At 43.4% G+C, this 22500-nt stretch overlaps 1 protein-coding gene across 1 annotated transcript in view; it reads right to left on the reverse strand.

The window, feature by feature from the left end:
- The window catches only part of taok3a (TAO kinase 3a), a 33097-nt gene that overhangs the window by 573 nt on the left and 10024 nt on the right, over positions 1–22500 (reverse strand). Inside the window, exons 9-19 of the mRNA XM_079222614.1 lie at positions 22003–22084; positions 17094–17261; positions 15467–15664; positions 13143–13280; positions 7747–7983; positions 6966–7094; positions 5788–5991; positions 5181–5420; positions 4488–4700; positions 3877–4059; positions 1–781 (exon numbers count right to left, since the gene is read on the reverse strand). The exon at positions 1–781 is cut by the window's left edge and continues 573 nt beyond it. Of these exons, the coding sequence (XP_079078740.1) occupies positions 620–781; positions 3877–4059; positions 4488–4700; positions 5181–5420; positions 5788–5991; positions 6966–7094; positions 7747–7983; positions 13143–13280; positions 15467–15664; positions 17094–17261; positions 22003–22084 (1954 nt within the window). The 3' untranslated portion in view covers positions 1–619. The remainder of the gene's footprint in view (positions 782–3876; positions 4060–4487; positions 4701–5180; positions 5421–5787; positions 5992–6965; positions 7095–7746; positions 7984–13142; positions 13281–15466; positions 15665–17093; positions 17262–22002; positions 22085–22500) is intronic.

Below are 22500 nucleotides of genomic sequence, written 5' to 3' on the forward strand. Positions count from 1 at the left end.
AAAAAAAACTGTGGAAAGCTGCAGCTCAGACTATCGGCTGCAGAAGGATCGATTGGCTGTTTGATTTATCGCTTGAGACAACCCCTCTCCCTATAATTAAAAAAAGGAAAAATAAACGGAAAAAATAATCGCCTCTAAAAATGCATGTTTTTGGAGCCAACTGCCATACGTTTTCTCCCCCTCCTTCTCTCATCTTCCCACTTTAAGTCACAACACAAGTGTCATCATTGCACAAGAAACACTGTGACTACGTCATCATTATTCTTACAAAAAAACATGACAACTACAGGAAGTTATCCAGCATATATATTTTTTCTTTTTTTGTTATTTTGGCCATCCTGTGACACCGTAAGAGGCGAGGAGGGGGAGGACGTTTTCGGGGGGTGGCGGGAGGAGGGGTCACTAAAACCATCGCCATCGACTCCGTCGGACCGGCCCAGAAAACGCACTGGACCCGATTCTGGAGACGTTTATTTTTTTCATCTATTTTGTTTTGCGTCCAAGTGTGTTTGACTGAGGGATGCAGCAGCAGTGAACACCTGCACTGTCAGGTAAAAGAGGAGGAGGGGTGTACGGAGGCAGACGGACGCCCGGGGGAGGGACCACAAGAGACGGCCCCTCATCTGTAGTCGTCCTTGGGGAGGTCCAGGGCGCCCAGGTTGCCGAAGCCCAGCCGCATGCTCTCCATGTCGAAGCTGTCGATCTCGCGCTCCTGGCGCTCCAGCAGGTGCTTGATACGGTCGGTTCGCTCCTTCTGAATGGAAACCAGCTCCTCTTCAATCTGCAGGAGACACAGAGGACGTTCAGAGACATTTTAATTACCATGGTTTTATTTCATAGATTTTGTTTTTGATTCACTTCAAGATTAAAAGAACATCAATGCGGGTTGAGATGCGTTTTGCACTCAGATAAAAAGAACAGCTTTTTTCATATACATCTAAAGTTGTGTGTGCAATGTAAACTTTTACAATCTTTTCACATAACATCTTTAAACTCTACAGTGCAAATGCAATAGCAATGTAAGAAAGATAATTTTTTTTCAAAACAAGTGTGCAAAGATGTATTCTCACAATAGAAAAAAAGCTACGCTGTCAGGACGATACCTGTCAATTTATTACAATATTCTTCCTCACAGTTCGAACAGCAGACAATTTGACTTGTGACCTCAAGAAAAGCACAGGTACAAATAACGAGGTTACGTCTGTGCATCGGGTGTCGAAGTATGACGCATGAATGCAACGCAGTCACAATCAATGGTATTAAATACGCCTGTTGGTTTGTTTGAGAGGGGAAATCATCCGTTAGAAAACGTTTGGAGAGGCGCACACTCCTACACAGGATAGACCAAAGACATTTAAGGTGTGCCGTCCCAACAGGTGCAACACAACGAACAGGACAAGTGAGAGAGATACGAATAATGCTCAGTATGTATGCGCCTCCACCACCCCGACGAGCAGAGTGAGTAATAACACAGTTAGCTGTGAATCATGCGTGTGTGTGGGGACTTGAAAAGACAAGCAATGTTTTAAGAGCAGATTGGGTTGAAACCTAATTTTTAAGGCTTCATATTCCATTTCTGTTATTATTTGCCAGAGACGGGCTCAAATCGGAGTTCAATTCACCACATCACAAACTGCAGCCAGTCGTTAAACTGACACGTCCGACACAGTCAGATTGTAACATTTACAAACGCTGTATTCAACATGTTGGTCTCCAAGACACTGCAGAGTTGTTCATGGCGTTTCTGTTTCCATCCCCTTGCAGCCATTTCCCATCCTGGATGTGCATTGTTTAATACTGGGATGGTGTCTGTGTGGCAAGTTGCATTACTCAGGTTGTGTCTGCTGCATATGCACACACAGACACACACACACACACACACACTCACACTCACGTGCATCCACAGGTGCAGACAAAACACCGCATGGCGCAATACGGCAACTACTGAGCATGCACCGAAAACTCCAGACTCTGACCATGAGCCGAACCGGAGGACAATAGTGCTTCTAAAACCATGACATCATCCCAGTCGCCGTAGTGCCTAATGCCGGACGCAGCCAGGAGATGGCGACAAACCACCACGGAGGTCCACTGGGCCCCAGCAGAACTGCATTTCAAACGTCTCTCCCTTTGTTGTCGGAGTGCTGTCTACTAGACTGTGGCGATGACGTCGGTCACTCTGGAAGGAGGCGTACTCGGCCGTTCTCATCTCATCGCGTGTCTTTGGTGCACATGAAAACGCGAGTCTCAATCAGGAGTGTGCTGACACCAAATCGGGGGACACAGATTGATCAAACGGGGTCAGATTTATGTGAAGAAATGCCAAATTGTATGAAAGTATGAAAAGATAGTTACCAGCTCGCAACAAAGCTGCCGCTGTCACAATTGAGAGGACTTGATTGTAATTGATTGAAAGTTGAGGCGCATCTAAAAAGGTAGCACGTGCAAGCTACAACAACATTGCGTTATAGACGTGTCGTAACAAAGGAACCATGCTGTTGGCTACAGAGATTTCTCCACCATTAGGGGCCGTGTGGGTGAGAAATGCTTGTCTGCTCCCCGGAGGAAGGCATGCCACTGTCATCACTACCTGTGGTGAGGGAAGTGTGTGTGTGTGTGTGTGTGTGTGTGTGTGTGTGTGTGTGTGTGTGTGTGTGTGTGTGTGTGTGTGTGTGTGTGTGTGTGTGTGTGGGGGGGTCGCCTTTCATGCCTGCACTGCCTGCTGAGGTTGACCGAGGTCGCAGGACTGTTTACATCTCAACGTTATTACTGCCTGTGTGTGTTTGTCTACACACATGCATGCTTTGTATCTTATCTATCTTATCAAAAAAGTGCCATTACTTCCTCTATTTGGTGTTCTGTACGTCCTGCTGGAGCAGGATGTTGGAGGACAGAATACAAATATGGATTATTCTCAACTTTAAACCACGTGTTTGTGTCTTCTTGTGCAGGATGGTCACTTTACGGGGTCTGATGGGGAGTTTTAAGTCATCCACGACCCTAAAAAGGCTCAGTGTGCTTCAAGTAAAGTATTTTGTATTAAGTTTTCTAAGGTGGAAAACATTTCTAGGGGTTTTAAAACACAGAAATACCTGAGGGCTTACGTTCTCTCTGCACACCTGACCAGTCGCCGGTTGCGGTGGCAGATAGTCGGATTCAGAGTTGCATTCTGTCGACAATCTGAAGCACTGAGTTTGTTTGTTGTTGTTTGTGAGGAGTTTATTTGCATGCAGACCAGTAAGAAATGCAGTCTTTGAATGATGGTGGCCTCGAATTGACCCGATATCATACATTTTCTAAACAAGTTAACTATTCAAATGTATAACATCTTATAACACATCATTAGTGATTGGCCTTAAACTGTGTCTAACATAACTTTATGTCTGTATTTATTTTCTTTTGAAGCCTGAGATGGTTTCTTGTCTCTCGCTGTAACAGTTGGCTTGGGAATTGTCCTGAACATGAATGTACATTTTCCCTTTTTTTAGTCTTTTTGTTGAAAAGGCTCTTTGGATAAACTGTGTTGTTTGAATAAAATATATAAATAAAGGAAGGATTGGACGGGTCTTGAAACTCAAACTGGCGTTTTGAATGAAATACCAGGTTTATGCCAGAAGATGTCTTTACCCAGAGGTAATACGTTCTCTCCAATGTATGTGTTCCTAAATAGCACAACGCCATGATGAAAAAGGCTTTTTTAATTTTTTTGGCACTTTTAAGGAGTGTGCCTTGAATTATTTGTGGAATTTGTTCCTTCTCTTGAAACACTTTGTCCATTGTGTTTTATTTAAGTAGTCAGCATTGATCACCTGCAGAAAAAACTCAAATATGTCCTACAGAGCAGTACAAAAATGTAAAATGGCTCTTCCACCACACCTTTTGTTCCAGGTGAGCCCGTCGCAGCGACACCTTCTGCTCCAGCTTCTGCTGCTCACGCTCGTGCTGCGCCTCGGTCTGCATCTTGATCTTGCTCTGGTAGGCATTGAGCAGCTCCATCTCCTGCTGCAGCTGCTGCCTCAAGGCCTGGCACTCGGCTTCCTGGGCCTCGTCCAGACGCAGCTGACACAGCCGACCATGAACCGCAACAGGGGAGAGGGAGGTACAAAGGGACAGAGAGAGAGAGAGAGAGAGATGGGTAGATTGAGGGGGAGGGTAGAGGTACATTGATAAGACACCCAGAAAGAGAGAGAGAGGAGAGGGAGGAAAGAGAGGGACAGAAAGTAGAAGAGGAGACGTGGAAACGAAGAGATGGAAGAAAATGGAAGGGCAAAGGGACAAACAAGGGGGAGGAAAAAAAAGAGTTGACAAGAAATGAAACGAGGACAGACAAGGGGGAGGGAAAAAAATAAATCGTTAGCAACAGGTGGAGAGAAAAAAACTCCTGATCGTCTTCAAAAGCCTAAATCATTTCTTATCTAAAAAAAAACCCAACACATTATTGTCCAGAAACACAACAAGAAAGATGACGTGAACGCCTCTCCGCTCACCGCCTGCGAGGCCATCATCTCGTTGATGCTCTGCTCGTATTGCTCAGCCAGGATGGCCAGCTTGCGCGTCTGCTCATCCTTCAGGGCCTTGAGCACCGTCTTGTGCTCGGCCTTGGGCGTAACTTCCATCTGGTGGTGGCGCAGGGCCTTGTACTGCTTGGTCTGCACCTTACATGTGTCCTGGAACTGCTTCTTGATCTGCAGCTCCAAAGCCTGCAGGACGGGACAGAGAGCGGAGGGTGTGGACAGTTTAGAGTATTACGTTTATTTCAAAGTGCTGTGGTTCACAATACTAACAATTCTTCTGCTCGAGGTTAAAGATTTCAAAAGGCAAGGGGCGAAAGAAAAAAAAAACCTGATCCGAGTTCTGATCTTTGTTATCCTCAAAATTAAACCGAAATGACATTCGGAGATGACACATTTTGTACGTTCTTTCACCATTTCTTCAAGATTAATTTGTTACATCCACGTTGCATCACTGCTTCATCAAAATCTTTTTCAAAATATAAAAAGGTGTTGCTCATGGCTTGCGCCATCTTAGAGGCAGATCTAATTTGTGTTTTCAAAGACACAAGATGAAATCTAAAAATGAATCCAGGCATTTCAAACAATTTGACAATTGTCAATCTGACAACAAGCACCACATCTATAATAACCCGGTTCAAAAACCGTATTTGATCCGCGTCGACTCACTTTGAGGTTCTTGGGCTGCTGCCGGAGCTCCAGCACATGTTTACGGTGGAGTTCTCGCTCACGTCGGTTGTTGTACTCGATCTGGTTCTCCAGCTCGGTCTGGTGCTGCAGGCGGATCAAGTCCATCCGCAGCTTCTGCAGGATCTTCAGCTGCCTGAACTCCAGCTCCTGCATGGACTCGTCGTGGCGGATCAGCATGGCATGCTCCATCTCTTTCTGGGTCTTCTTCTTGTTCAGCTCCTAGGAGGGCCGGAAGGAAAGGTGGAGAAGGAGGGAGGGACATTCTGGATGACTTGGATGGCTATCGATTAACATTATTAGCTCAGCTTGTTTTCAATCTGACTTTCACATTTCCACATATAGAAATCAATTTTCCTTTGTTTGCATCAGGATTAGAACGTCGGCTGACATTATCAGCACCTGAAAAATCAATAAATATCTCTCTTTCTTTCATTTAAACACTATTAACCAAAACATTAAAACTATGATCGAAAACAAGACTCTGAAGTTTGATGAACTTCAGGTGCATATTTAACAATTAAACGATGTTCATTTATAATATATAATGTCTGCACGTGGTGTTTATACGGATGCACGCCCTCTGCACCTCTCGGATCTGTTCCTGCTCCAAGTCGTGCCGCTTAATCATGACTTTGCGCTTGAAGGCGCGGCAGTTCCTGTCGTAGAAGACTCTCTGCTGGGCCAGGAGATGGGCCTCCTCCTCGGCCTGGGAATGCTGCATGTTCTCCTTGTGCTTGGACAGACGCTCCTGCTTCTCCTTTTTGGGTGTGCTGTAGTCCTCGTTCATCTCCTGAGAGAGGGGGGAGAGTTCGAAGCAAAGGAATTGAGGAACGGAGGAGAGATGTTAATTTGAGCCGTTATTGGTAGGTTCATCTGATGTGGGTCCTTTATCTGTTAATGGCGTTGTAATTGTCAATGCGAATATCAGTTTAACTGGTGAAATAAAGACAATGGCTAATGAGTTTATGAGCAGTGAGTGACGAGATATTAAAACCAGATATGTGACAAGCAAATATGATCTAAAGCGAGCAGGAAATGGCCAAACTATGTGTTACATACGCATGTTTTGAATGTGAAAATGAACAAACGTCTCGATAAATGCTGCCTAAATAAAGAAAAGTGTTCACAATATCAAGTGTTTGTATTGAGAGCATACGGAAAACTCCAATTGACCGTCTGTCTGGAACGACTTTCATAGCCAGAGGAAGGGTTGGGATAAAAAAATAAAAAATGATTCAGCCACATTTATTCCTCCTCAGTATGAGCTTTCTTTCTCTTTCATGGGCTTTAAGGTAATCTACAACTCCAGCTAATGCACTTAACACACGAGCCTGATCCCCGTTCTCTGTGGTGTCTAATTCCGTTATAGCTCAGTTGGTGGGAAATATCTCTCCCTTCCAGCGATGCTTTCTTTTAACTGTGCTGACCTAATTTTGGTCACTTATCTTGTAACTGAAAACACAGTGTATCACACTCCCAGCCCACAGGAGTATTCTCTGGGCTCGGTTTGAAGGTTGTGGAGGCACACAAATGATACATTGTGCGTATGGAATTGTGGGTTTCCTTGCTGGTGTGAATATACACGTGTAGGTACACAGCGAGTAGGCCCAGTGACTCAACACAGCTTCCAAAAGACCACTTTTGGTCATACTGAATGTTTGTGCAGAGGAGGGCTGATCCAACAGTTATTGGCGTACAGTGTCACACAGGAGAGAGGCGTTCAAAGGCGCTCGCTTCAGGGGGGAAAAAAGGAAACCAACGCACCTCCTTAATCTTCTCCTTGCAGAGTTTGTACTGCTTCTTTTGATTATCCAGAAAGGTGGTCAGCTCTTTCTTCTGCTGGGCCACGATCTGCTGCTGGAACTTCTTCTCATCGGTCAACGCCGTCTTCATCTGGGAGACAACAGAGGCTGTTAGCTGAGCATGTGTCTTGTTGGTGAACGTTTTAGATGTTTGCACCTCATTTTATATTATTGTATGGCCAGTAAAGACACTATTGTTTGCTGTTGTCGCGAATGTTAAAGAAAATCGCAATATGAGCAGATATTGGTCGGTTAAAAAAACATCAGTATTGGAAGATTTATCTGCCGAAACAACCAGTTTTCTGATGTAAGCTAGTGACTTATTGGTTTAGAGTGACATGGGACACTGTTTTATGTCGCTGTTTGAGGGGTTCAACCAATATATTATCTCCCTGGCTGGTCTTAGGTCAGGCGCCTCGTGCTAATCACAAAGTTATGCAGCTTGTTGTGCAGAGCGTGACTTCTGCCCTTGCGTTTCATCTTACGGATAATTGGGCGGCGGCAGTGCTTAAAGTCTTAGCAACATTTTCCATAGCATTCGATGTAAGACCTCGGTTGGAGCTTCGTCGAAGCGGCTATAGAATCATAACTTTAGCATCATGGCCTGAAGCCCACCTTTCCTCCTCCCCTAACTGCTGCATGGTGCACGTAGGTCAGTGTGGTCATCTGTGAACTAACTTCGGGGTTCCTTTACTTCTGCATCCATCTCATGTCTTAGAACCCACACCACTCACAAATCCCACCTCCTTATCAGAATGCACGGCGTGGCGCTTGGCTAGCTTCTCCAGCTCGATGTAGGCGTTGTTGGCCTGCGTCTCCACCTCCTTTTGCAGCTTGAGCCGGTGCTCGTCCATCTCAGCCTTCAGCTTGTTCTCCAGGGCGATCAGCTGCTTCTGGTGCTGCCGCCGCATGCGCTTGTAGCCCGACATCTGCTCCCGCAGCTCGCTCTCCTGCTCATGCTCGTGGATCTGCTTGGTCACCTGTGGAGAAGGAGAAGTTAGGAGATGCGAGCGTCCCAAAATCGGATTTCCGATCAGACCGTAAACAAATTAATTTTAACAACAAACACGCAGCGGTTATTAAAATATAGTGTGCAGCAAAAACATGTCACCTGTCCTTTTTGAATTTGATATATCATCTTTTCCAAGGTAAACTGGAAAAATAATTCACTCAATACTCTAAAGCGTCACAGTTCAATTGCCACTGTAACACTGCCAACCAGTGATGGGAAACTACGACCGTAAAAAAATAAAATACTGTGAGATCTTTTAGTTCCATTGGATGAAGTTACCACTAGAGCTCAACAAAAGCTCTTTTATCTGACCATCGCACATACACAGCTACACAGCCACGGATAGATCGGACAACCACAAAGAGTCTAAAATGTGTTCCAGTCCAAATAAAATGTATAAAACAATTTCAAACAGTAACATAACATTTAATCTAAGACAAAGACCAGACTTGTATGTCTTAACAGCGATGTCACCCATCTTTTTTTCTTCTTTTTAGAGCAAAACCTGACACACCAACCTGAGGACAGAAAGGGTTCTCCACATCTAGGTAGTACTCGCTCCGCATCTTCTCATAACTTCCACCTGAACTCCTTAGGCCAAACATCATGGCGACTTTAGCCAAGTGCACCAGCATCCAGGAACCTTGTGCAGCATCCTATGCCCGGCAGAACCCTGGCTGCGCTCCGATGCCACCCTGAGACCCACCCTTACTGGACGACCCCCCACCTCCCTTCTCCTTGGTTCGTGCCCTGGGCACGCAGCGGCCAAGGCAGGCGTGTGAACTGTGAATGAGGCAGGCCGACAAGAGCACAGAGCGCCTCTTTAGTTGGGCTAACGCTAAGCGGCGGACAGCAGGTGGGTCACATGAATACCTCATTGAGAAAGAGTGAGAGAAGTTGGAGAGGAGGGGGGGGGAGGTCAGAGACGGGCAGGCAGAGAACTGAGGGGAGGGGGGGGGGGATGCAAAGGAGAAACAGAAGATAGAGAGAGACTGGGAAAGAGTTAGAAGGAAAAATGGAAATAAAGAGAAGTAAAATAAGAGAATCTGGAGGAGAAAATGGGGAGTTGGTGTGGAAATAGGTGGATGTTGAGTCCCCGCCCCACACTCCTTAATCTGTGCTGAATCAATACCCCACTGTAACAGCAGCTCTCAATCCTAGTCACTTGCTCCGCTGCCCCCCATGCATGCTGCCACAAAGGGCCAAGTCACGTCATGTGACGGCCTCTTTCACACAAGGCTCAGGGAGGGAAAGGAGATCATATTCAGGGCGAGAAGGGGGTGGGGGGTGCATGCAGGCTAAAGGTGAATATTCCAGTGAGATCAGTGGGAATTAAGCAGCTGAACTGGAGTTATTCTGCTTATGTTGCAGTTCTTAATGTTGCACTGAAAGGACACGATTTGGTTGAATAGAGGAAACGCTGTGCTGGTGGATGCCGATGTGACGGATCTGTGTAATAACAAATAAGTAGGGCAGCACTCGTATTTTCCTTTAAAAAAAAAAAATCAAATTAATAACGATATTCCACTTGGACACGCAGACGGTTTGAGCTCTGCGTGATCACCAGGTGTCTGGAGCCGATGATTCACCCGAGCTCTGCTTCTCAATAACGCGTCCTAATAAAAGGCTTTGAGAAATGTTGAACAATGTAATATTAATTTTGCTTCTGATTTTAGCATGAACCCTTTGACAGAGCAGGTCAAGGCTGTTTTGGTGACGCAAAAGAAGGCTGAGAATGGACGACGCTGTGCAGAACATAAAATATTGTTAATTGAATGAACTGTCATGAAATATGATACAAGTGAGCAGCTCTTTTATGTACGCAGCTAATCTTTTATTGGAGAGTATTTCTTCTTCCAAAAGACTTGCAACACTGTTCCCTCCTAATTACACTGCACGCTGTTTAAAGCCTGAACCGCTCCTTTGTCAAGAAGAGACAGAAGAAGAAGAATAGCTTGCTTTGAATGTTGCCACATGTGTAAAATGACACATGGAGAAGTCATTTGGCTAAAGAGGGGAAGCAAAGAGTCTCTATAGACATTTCTTTATTGTCCTATGTGTTCTCCTTTAGATGCACAAGTGTGTGTGTGTCTATTTTCTAATACATCTGTTTGAGCCTCAAAAGAAAAGCAAAGCATCTGGTTTAAGCACAGCCCTTTGACATTTACATACGAGATAAGTCTTCTGATTACTTTCCGCTGAATGGATTCCCAGCAGATACCAATAAAGCATGTGGCTGCTCTGCTGTTGACGTGCCGATAGTTTTACAGGCTGCGACCGCGAGCTGAAGACGAGTCAGACGGCGGATGAGGTGAAATATCGTAGGACGTCGTCGTGGTCTCTCGCTCAGCCCGGCGCTTCAGTCGGTTACTTCATCTGACCTATAATAAGCCCTCCCTCCCTCCCTCCCTCCCTCCCTCCCACTCGCCCGCTAGTTATTTCTCACACGCGTTCTCCTTCTCGCTCCACATCCATCTCTTTCTGCCTCGTCCTCCTTTTCCCTTTCCGTCCATCTCCCTTGATGGTTTTTCATCCTGCTCTCCTTCTCTTTGTTTTCCTTTTTCTTGACCTCTCCTCATCATCTTTCGTCTGTCCTTTCCTTTTCGATTAATCCCCTCCTTTTTTCTCTCTCTTTTCATGTTTTCCCTCCTCGACATCAGATCTATGCCAATCACCCTCTTTTTGTCTCTCTCTCTCTCTCTCTCTCTCTCTCTCTCAACTTGTCCAGATTTCAATCTGCACTGCTCTTTTGTCCCTCCTCTGTTTGTTTATCTGTCCTTCTCATCCCCCTGATATCTGCCGGCGGTGTCCTCCACCTTGACTTTACCTCCTGCAGACACCATGCTCTTTCATTCATTCATGCTCTTTTCACCATGATGTACTCCTTTGTCTTTTGGAAGTGTGAGCAAATAAACACGTCACTCATGAATTTGCATACTTGTTTTTGAGGACGCAACTCATTACTGGTGGTATCGTTTTATTTTGTATTTTTCTCTTTCTCAATTCGTTCCTCTGTTGTCCTCTCTCTTCCTTTTCTCTGTCTTCCTCTCTCTCTCTCCCTCCTCTGGCGATCCATCACCCTTCACCATCTGGACCCCCCCCTTCTTCTCTCGTCCTCTCTCTTTTGTCTACCTGCTGATTCCAGTCTCGGCGAGTCGAGGCCAATCTGAGGACGCCTGCGCTTCGGTAGAAAAAGATGATGTCATCCTTCTCTCTCTCGCTTTCTCAGCGCCGGCGGGCAGCACCGGCTATCGCACCACACAGATACTGGGGTTTTACGCTTTCAAGATAGGCAGCCTCAGTCACACTGAAGCAGGAATGAATAAGTTGCAAGTCTGTGGTGTGCCGAGTATATTTCTATTACGCTGAAGTGATTGTACATTTTGGGAAAAGCCTTCATGATGTGGGAAGGATTGCTTTTCTTTTTAAGTAGAAAGTAGAGGACACGCGATACAATTACATAGCTTTTGTGCATAGGAACAAATGAGGGCGGCGTCTCACAATAACTCTGTGTGAGCCAAGAAGAGAAAGACTTTTTGTCCACACACTCCAGAAGCTGAAGAATGATATCCGTCTCTAGCAAAACTTTAGCTAGTAGCTAGCATAGCGGCTAATACTAAACAACCGTGTAAGTAAAGGTAGAGCAGAGGTCTCCAGATTTTTGGGATGAACGGAGAGTGAAAAAATATTTATAGAGATAATATGTTAAAATATAAAAACATAAACTTATTAAAATATAATTAGATAAATCATAATTATGGGCTAGTAACTTAATGATCATATTGAATAAGTCAATCAAGCTCTGGTTTAGAGATGTCTGAGGAGAACGATGAGAACGTGTCTCTAAGAGAGACACACATGTTTGAGAGGGGACTGACATAATAATACCCATGTTTAGCTCGGTATCCACGGAAGGAAAAGTACAGCGTGAGTACATGAGATGAGGTACACCTCCAACAGATGCATTAGGGGAAATTTGTACTCAGTGTCTCACTTGAGAATTTTAGAGCATCTGTGGCATGTTTTTATTTCCAACCCTCAACATTTTATAAGACGCACGCTGAAGTTGCAGCTGCACTGAATCATACAGCTCCTATGGGTGATGACAATGCCTGTACGATGAACAATAAAGCAATTTTCCAGTGGAATGTGAATACAGATAAAGGCAACCTGTTGTAAAAAAACATTCACAGTGGTTCATACTCTGATCAAGGACGGTATTCATTCTATTCAACTCAAGGACAAAGACGCGTACGTCTTCTTTGCCCATGTGCTCGAATGTCTGGTTTAAGACCCGACAGCAGAAGGGACTCACAATTAAAACCACTGGGTCATGGATGAGTACACACACACACACACACACACACACACACACACACACACACACACACACACACACACACACACACACACACACACACACACACACACACACACACACGTTACTAGAGCCGGTTTCCATGACAACAGACGGGGAGGAAGAGAAAGAGAGAGAAAGACTTCCACCCCCTTTATCCCAGGATAGAGAGTCAGATCTAAGAATGATGGATGATCAAGTGGAAGAAATAGAGGAGAGGACGGAGGGAGGGAGGTGGTAATGTGAAGCGTAGTACCAGAGGAGAAAACAAAAGGAGAGGTGAATGAGTGGAAAGAGAAGCGGATAAATAGATATATGTTGCAGAGACAGGTCCAAAACTGAATAGCAGAGACAAAGAGCCAGGAAGAGGTAATAATAAAAAAAAAAAGATGGACAAATAGAATGAATAAACATCCACAAAGGAAGTGCTCAGTGTTTTGAAACATCAGGTGGTTCCAGCATGGATCCACATCACATTTCTTCAGCGCGGAGACATTACGTCACATCCAGACTCAACGCTCGTCCGCCACATTCGCAGCCATGTTTGTAACGGTAAGACACAATAACAAGGCCGTGCTGCACTTGTATGCTGCTACGGTGTAAACACAACACAGAGAGATTGTGGCTTTTGCAAAAAGCTTCTTTTTTTTCCTGTATCATTTAAAAGCAACACAGTGAATGTTGCACATATGAATGATCCTAGAACCCTTAAAGAAACACAAAACATGTTTGGGGATCTCGAAAAGAGCAAAGAGTTTGGTTAAACGTACCAGCGAGGCTGACTTTATGGTGGCGAAGCGGCCCTGGTTCTTGTAGTTTTGGGCCTGGCTGCTCTTGTCGGAGGAGGACGGCCTCAGCCCTTGCAGGTGATCCCTGTGAATGCCATCGTCCCAGTTGTACTGATGGTCCTGTGTGAAACACACACATACAAACAGCACTGAGAAATGCAAACAGAGCACAAGTCATCCATTGATTGTCAGAGTTGTCATCTTTTCAAACAATACCAGAACACATGGCACTGAAGTGGTTTATAATGAACGTACACTTCAGACAGACAGACTTTAACACTAAAAACTGGGCTAGTGTTTAAACTCTTGATTTTAGGCGTACGACGTCTAAACTTCAAAAAGGAATCTTCAGCATTTGCTAAAACTGTGTCAAATGTAACCTTACAAAACATGATAAAATGTCAACACTCAATCCCCCCCACCCCCATTAAAACATTTTCAGGAACCAGGGGACGTAAGAGATTGTGAGGAGGAAACTTCATAGGCATCTGAAAAACGATGTGTGTCACTTTCATTTGTTCTCAGCTCAGCCCCTGAACTTGAAACAACACATTGGCTGTCTGCTCAGAAAGTGACATCCTAATTCATGTCAGAAATACAAAGAGCAGATGAAGAAAGAGAATGAAAGAGCAGTGACAGCCCTCTCTTCACAGATGTTTAAGTCATATGAGAATGTCAGGCATTGCGTTGACCTGAATGTATGCATGTGTATGTGTGTGTGTGTGTGTGTGTGTGTGTGTGTGTGTGTGTGTGTGTGTGTGTGTGTGTGTGTAGGATGACAGAGCTGTAGGTGGGGAAATGGCGGGGAGTGTATGCTGCTTGTCGACATGTGCACAGTCTTTGTTCTCTGGGTGTGAACAGTGTGTGTAATGAACTTGAAGCGATGTGCTAAACAGCCAGGACTGTGTCGATGGTTTCCATGGTTTCGGGGCGGGGGGGAAGGGGGTATGCATCCACTTGAAAATAGTAGGAGAAAACCCAGAGGATGTTTGCACGGAGCAAAGCGTCCTTACGACTTTAGAGTGCACAGTTAAAGAGACAGTGATTATACGAGTAACATTGCATGTGTCGATTGTACTTGTTGTGTGTTTATGTACGTAGATTCTTAGAAACCTAAAGTACATGGCCGTTGGCAAAAGTGTTTACGACAGCTAAAGTGCTACGTGACCAAATCAAATTAAAGGACAACTATTGGGAAGGTAAAAAGTTTTCCTAGTCTTTAATCAGACTTTAGCTCCATCAGGTAGGATTTACTTTTGCCGGCCAGAAGGACATCTCAAAAGACTGAAGTGAAATAAATGGAATTTGGTGGACAGACAATTGGACTTTTGATTTGTGATCCGGATTTGAGATTTCAGCCATTAGATATTTTTCTTTTTGCCATGATGAAACGCTAATCTTTAAATATGTGAATAGGAACAACTCAAACTGAGAATAAATTAAAGTGTTTCCCAAACGGGCACATGTACACATCGGCAGGTGTCAGGGGGATCGTGGAACCATTGCGTTGGTCAGCTAATTTGGTAAAAAATATTAATAATAATTCTGTTCAGGAGGAAAATAAACACATAATCTGGACTACAGATTGGTGTGATGCTGACCTTTGGTCACAATCAGAGGTGCTGATTCAATCGTTGGTACATTCCTATATTAAACACTCTTTGTGACCCGTTAAGACCTCCCTTTCTTTTCTTTTCTTTTTCCTTTACGACTCAGTGGGTTCATACAATATAGAAGTGCATCATTTAGTATAACCACTTAAACGGCTGCCATCAAATCAACTGTAATTGGCTCCAAGAAGTGCAGAATAATGATTACACCGAGGCCATTGCAGCCGGTATAAAGCGTGTCCAAAAACAAATAGATCTTGTAATAGATTCATACGTTAAATCAAGGTAGAGTTTGTGTCGTGCACAAAGACTTAGAACCCCCGTAGGTCACTGAGGTAGACTATATTTGTATTCTTGTAAATATTAATTTTCCCATCATTACCCTATCGCTCTTAGTTCCAGTGATCTAAATTCTTTAAATGATCTAAACAGCTTGTCTGAGGTTTTCCTATAATATTTTGTACAGTGTCCTATAGTGGTTTTGTAGTAAATCCTACAACTTAAAATGCAGTTTTCCACCAATAGCAACACTTTAGAGGTGTGACATCGCCATCGGCTGTGACTCTGGCGGTGTCGATGAAGGGGCACTCAAAGGATTTGGGGAACTGCTCTCCACTTCCCCGCTCTGATTTGGAATGGTGTGACCTGTCAGCAGCTCCCTCCCACCAATCCGACACTTCACCCCCGGACTTCTACCTTCTTGGTGTGCGGGGAGGACTCCAGCGTGCTGCTGTAGTCCTGGGGGTGCATCGTGGTCATTTCGGAGCAGCTGTCGTCCAGCACCTCCTGCATGCTGTTCACGCTGCTGCTCTGGCTGCCCGTGCTGACCGAGGTGCTGGGGATGGAGTGGTTGCTTCCCAGGCTGTTCATCTTACAGCTGGCTGCCTCGCTGTCCTGCAAGGGAACATCCACACAGATTCATAAATACATGCTTCCACAAATGAAATCATACAGAGATGCAACTATACACACATATACGTCATCCCCAATATGCACAGGCCTCTCCCAACTGTCTGCAGTCACCTCAATACAAGGAAAACAACTAATGACCTCTAGATTTCATTCGAGTCAAAGTCATGTTTAATTATCTGTTGTCCTCACTGGTGTCAGTTCCCTTGGTAATGCACATCTGTTCAGATTAGAAGGCCACTTGTGTGTCTGTGTATGTGATAAAAGGAGTCAAGCTACACAGCTTTTAGGTGCAGCAGACTTATACATAACATATAGTATGATAACATATAGTATGATATAGTGAGCCTCTCCAGTGCATCTTTCCCATAAACCTGGTTTTCTCAGTAAAGCCTTCAGCGGCAGTGAGGTCTGGTGGCCGCTCTGAAGTGCGCCGCGTGGTGTCGGATGACATGACAGCGCGCTGCTGTTCATGCTGCCTCAGGTCAGGTCAACAAAGAGTCAATGTCAGGCTACCGCGGCTGCAACTGGAAGGCTCCTGTTCGGTGTGATTTAAAAAAGGGCTCAACGGCTTTTAGCAGCCATAAACTGTATTTGTTGTCTTCGGTTTAACTTTATTAGAACTGAAAAATCAGTTAATAAGGCCATTTTGGACAAAAGTACAGCATCTGGCTCCTCGCTCTTAACATCACTTCAGACAAGCTATCCTGTTCACATACTTTGTGCTGTGAGTCTGAGCTCCAGGAGTCCTGCATCGTAGATCCAATTAAGTGAAAAAGTTGATTAATTGATGAACTATTTTAATAATTGATTAATTGTTTGTCATTGTTCCAGCATAAGTGTCAACAATTTAGTTCCAGCTTCTCAAGTTGTCAAGATATGCAGATTTTCTCTGTTTAATATCATTGTAAAGTAAATGTATAAGTGGTTGGGGCTGCTGGAAGGACAAAGACATTTTAAGAATAAAAGATAATAGAAACTATCATAAATAGCAGCCGTGCGCTGCTGTGTGTAGCCTCTGCTTGTTAGACTGTTTGTTGCTTATCGCCGACTACCTGGTTATTATTCATCTCTATTTGACGAACTATTGTCTATTGTTCTGTGAATAAACACTGTGCACTTGTAATGTGTCTGTTAATACAAAAGTTTCTTTCTGTGAGGACAAAGCTGAATTGAATTTGGGTTTTCACACAAAATCCATAAACTAGTTAAAAAATAATGACTACAGACTTTACTTTGAGGTGAACAGAATTTAAATAGAGCTCATATGACTTCATGTTTTTAACCCCTTGTTCTCCACTCTTCTCCTGCTACTCCTCCTGACAGACTCTATAATCCTCATCTCCCTCTTATTTCTATTTGAACTGATCTTTTCCATCAACCCTTCCCTCCTCCCTCTCCCTCTTCTTCCCACCTCCTCCGACTCCTGGCTCTCTCCCATTGGTCCGTTGTGTTTCTCCTGGTAGAGGATCTTCTTCATCTTGCGGTACTGCAGGTTGTCCAGCTCGCGCACCGCATCCTTGGTCCTCTGGATGAGGTCGATGAGAATGCGCGGCGAGCGTTCCCGACGCACAAAATCATGCTGGAAAAGAGAGAAAAAAAAAAGGGAGAAAGCGCGTTAGTTGGTGGTCAGAAGTTGTTTAAAATGGGATAGACGGAGGAAACTATTGTTTTTTAAATGTTTTTTATACAGTAATATGATTTAATTAAATTATTGTTTCAACTTCAGCTTTCATATCACACTGTTTTTCACTAAAACAGCTCGATAACAATTTTAAATGTACTCTTTAATTTGTGGACCGTATATGTGTACATCCAAAGTTTTCACCTAATTGTTACAGACTACACACTACAATTTAAACACATTAAATCTATAATTAGATGATATTAATCGCAAACAATAAACATTTCTTTGGGAAATAATAAACAAAAAAGTGTTTTTCTCTGGAATGATGTAAGAAATGTACACGCTACAAGATAAGTTACTTCTCAGTCAAATTTAAACTTATGGTTTTGAAAACATTTCATAGTTGGAGGACCTAAAAGTTTTGACATCCGTCTGCGCTTTAAGATCTTATGAATTGTGTTTAAAGGACGTCTAATTTAACAGTTTTGGACTGAACTGCCTTCAACTTCTTTCATCTGGCGTATTATTTCAATGAGCACCACAACGGTGAGCGTCACTAGAGGGCGCCTGTAGGTTGCTCTGTTCATCCTGGGAGTCCCAGCACTCCTATCCTCTTGTACACTCAACACATGGGATCTGTGCAAGATTGTCCATGAAAATCGATTTTCACAAATACTCGTAATCCTTTTCATTTCAATAAATGGAGTCTGAACTGTATTTGCCTCGGCACAAAGTTAATGGCAGTTTAAAATTGATTATACAACCATTTAGCAATGCTGGTAATACATTGAGAGGGTTCAGTCTATAAATCAGATTGTCTTTACCTCGAAGGCCTACGAACATAAACCTCGCTGGAGAGAAAACTGTATTTAAGTGAATAGTTGGAATTTAATAACAGAATCTGTGGGACAAAAAAAGACTATAAGACCTCAATGAATATAAACTGGATGTCAGCAACTTAAAATGTCTTTGAAGAAAGTTGAAGTCTGACAGCAAAAAAATCCCCTGTAAAACTAAACTTGAAGACATGATTATTCACATATATTTTCGAGCACCGTTGTCCCCTAAACTGATTGGTGAAGCTCATTTAGATCCCATTTTCAAGCCGTGACCAGCTCTATTAAGGCACCAAACTTTCTATAATTTGATGGAGGATGGGGCGTTATACTTTTATGTAATTATTTATTTTGTGTTACATAACCAACTGGTCAGAGTGGGTGTGTGGAGCTGGTGTTGGTCGGGTAAGAATGGTGTGGTGTCTGTTATTTATTTTTTTCCTATATATTTATATCTTTGTATCATATGACTGTACCCTCATCAAGAGGAAAAAAAACTAAACTCTCCCCTGCACTTCCACCCACTACACCACACACACACAAACACAAACACACACACACACACACACACACACACACACACACACACACACACACACACACACACACACACACCTCCACCTCCCCTTAGTCGCTCTCATTCATAAAATATTGTGTGGCTGAAATGTATGCAACCGCAGAGTACAGAACTAAAATATACATATTGTATAAAAATCTTTTAGGTCTATTTCCAGCTCTCTTTCTCTGCACACCGTCCTCTCCATGTGACAGATGCTGCTGTAATGGGTTAGTCAGGACACATGGGGAATGACATCACGCTCTGGAAATAGAGATGGGAGTGATTTGTCCCGTTTTCTGACGGACCTACCCCAGAGTGTGGGTGGTTGGCCTCCCCCGTCCCGTCGACCAGCCAGAAGCTCATTATGAGGTTAGTGTTAAGAAGAAGCGACAGCATCTTCAGTCCCTGAATGGACACTGAAGCTTCACCAGGCTCTTCTACCAGAAGCACTAAACCATCCTCAGAGATTCACTCTAGGTTAGATATCATCAATTTGTATATTATGTGTATATGTGATCCGCATTAGGTTAATTATTTAAGTTGTTTAAGTCATACAATTGACTTTTGCCTCCTTCTTTATGAACAAATATGTATTTATTTAGTTAATTTTGCGTTGGCTGTATATTTTGACTATCCATGTTATTGGTTATTCAAAATAGATAATACAAGTTTGAAATAAATACAAAATATATGTGGGTACCCACTCAACAAAGGCTCAACAAAGGCTGCTCAATGGTGGAATGAGCTCCCCATTGACATCAGGACAGCAGATGTCATTTTCCGTCGCAAACTAAAAACACATCTTTTTCGACTACACCTTGAATAAGGAAGGTAGCACCGTAGTAGCACTTTAGTAGCACTTAGATGGCACTTACTGATAGCACTTTTTAACTTTATTGAAGAAATTGTACTTTCTTGATTCTTGTTGTTCTGAGTTTGTACTCATGGTGGAGTTGCACTTACTGTAAGTCGCTTTGGATAAAAGTGTCAGCTAAATGAAATGTAATGTACCCACTTTGCTTGAGTCTATCTTGGTTACCTCTACTGAAATTAAAGGAGCAGTGGTGATGGAGAAGCAGCCTAACATGCTTGATGTATTAAAGGGATAGTTCAACATTTGTGGAAATACAACATATTATCTTTCGTGCCGAGAGTTAGACGAGATAAACTGAGGTAGCTGGAGCCAGCGGCTGGTTAGCTTAGCTTAGCATAGTGACTGGAAACAAGTGGAAACGGCTAGCCTGGCTCTGCTGGATCCACCTTCCATATTGTACAACACAGATAGCGTCAATCTTCTCCTCTGATTCTCAGAAAGAAAGCCTATTGACTGAAAATGGATTTTAAATAATGGATTTAACATTTGAGTCATATATCAAGGAAAATACAATCCACTGGTTCCAGCTTCTTAAATGTGAGGATTTGCTGCTTTTCCGTTTTATATTATTGTAGTTAAATAATCTTTGGGTTTTGAACGGTCGTACAAATGAGTCCATTTCAACACATCTTCTTTTGCTCTGGGAAATTGTTTAGGGAAACTCTTGTGTTGCACTGGAAATATCTGTGGTTTGCTAGTTAATTTATGGGAATAAAAAAAACAAAAAAACGAAAACCAAACAACCCAGAGCTCTTTTTAACTGTTCAACTGTACTTTTTTAAAAGATTTTGCTTAAACCTATTGAGTCCTTATGGGAGCGGGTCACTGAGAGGTTATTATTTCATTATTTGCATAATTACTATTATTCTGAATGAGGTACACACAGAGAGAGTTTGTTTAACCTAAAGCCAGAACACTGATAGCTCAAGGCCCCAGATTAGTGACCTGATTTCCCCTTTCAAAGAGCTTGGGGGGCGTGTGTCTGTGTGAGCACACTGAAAAAAGACTAATTTTGTGTGTGGCTGAGAAGAGAAAGTGGGGTATTAATCATAAGCCAACACCCCAGCCCCCGAAGCCTTCACTATAAAGCAGCCCCTCCGACACTGATCTCAAGTCTGTTTGGTACTTATCCCTCTTTAATGTTTTTTTTGGCCAGGATTTAGGTCAGGGGTGTTGGGAAAAGTGAATCCCAGTCTAAACGTCGAACCTATCCAGATGACAATCCAGAGCCCCATATTTAACGGCTACCTAATCCGACACCCTCAGGTGGGCAGGTGGGAGAACTCCCTCTCAAGCTCCCGCACTGTTATCGCCAAGAACATTAAACTCTTAGTGGGCCAATAGGATTACCTGTTGGTCACACAAACAAAAAGATCAACCCCTCAATTACAGCAAAACATATGCAGATCAACGCTCTAAGTAAGCAAGTTCATTGTGATTTAGTTGGGTGTTATTGGGCCGGATCTTGGCCTGGGCGATGTGGAGGGTATTTAATATTACAATATGTTTTCCCAAATATCACAATATCGTTAGTACGCCAATTTTGTAGTGTTGGTAATATTATTTTTGGGAACATTTAGCCTTTTATTTGACAGGTAACAGTGGAGAGGAACAGGATGAGAGGGAACGTGACATGTAACACATCATCTCAATATTTGAAGCATTAGCGTTCATCTTTGACCTTGGACATAGCGGTTTGACGAAAAGAAATGGTATGATAAGGATTCTTACCCATACTTTTTACCTCCAAAACCTCAGAAAGGTCCAACTAAGTTGACCGTGTGATACCATTTATTTTACAAAAACGTTATACAAGTCATGTAAGAAACAAAAGAGTGAAGCCTTTCGTATTCATGTTGTACTTCCTTGTTTGTATTTATGTTGTCAATCAAGCACAATTGTGTATGTGGTGTGGATGAGTTGTGGGTTTAGGGTGGGGAGGTTTGTATGTATGTTTTTGTGATGCATATTATTTTGTATCTTTTTTAAGAAATTGGGCACCTGGTGACGTAGCAGTTAAGGCACCGAACGTGAACTCCAACATCCACTTTTGTTGCATGTCCTTCTCCGTCTCTCTCCTCATTTCCTGTCATCTCTTTAATGTCTTACTATCAATAAAAGGCATGAAACACCAACATAATTGTATGAAAGCAGCAAATACAAGCAGCTCTACAGTGCCCTTAAGGGCCGTGGCTACAAGGCATGGCCCAACAAGCAGAGCTACAACAAAAGAAGAAGGAAAAAAAGGAAGAGAGAGAGAGAGAGAATAAGTGGTCCTCAGCAGGGCGCTTGAAGAAGACACTGTGTGTATGCTTGTGTATTAGGGAGTTGTAGGTGGGTGGGAGTGACTCATCCACACGGCTCAGGGACTGAGTGAGACAGGAAGTGAGGTCACAGCTGGAGGGATTACAAAGGAAGCCCACTCACTCGTAGCAGCTCCCCCGAGGAGGGTCTGTCCTGAGGAATTTTCAGTAGGCAGTAGTCGACGAAGCTCCGGAAGGGATCAGACCTGGGTGAAGAGAACAGTGAGTGAGCGAGTGAGTTCTCAGTCGGACATATTGAAAAATCAGAATTACTTAAGCAGAAATAGCAGTGACAATCTAATTATAGGCCGCCTTCAGCCACACCTGACTGTCAATGAACGTTTAACTCGATGAGTAACCTTTTGTTGTGCTTCGTTTATCATATCAATGGATTAAACCAGAACAATCCTATCAAATCTCTCAGTGCAACCCTATGTATGAACCATAAATGGATTATGTAAATACGTGGAGCAATAAGAATATAGGAGCCACTGGAGCTGTGGACCACTGTGACACTGACTCTGATCTAAAAATATCCTCACGAAAACACAGTACATGTATCACTGTGTGTTTGGATTGCGAACATTAAAGTAAAACGGGGGTCAGTAAGAGCACCCATCCA

Source organism: Taurulus bubalis (assembly GCF_910589615.1).
Source record: "Taurulus bubalis genome assembly, chromosome: 8".
NCBI lineage: Eukaryota > Metazoa > Chordata > Actinopteri > Perciformes > Cottidae > Taurulus > Taurulus bubalis.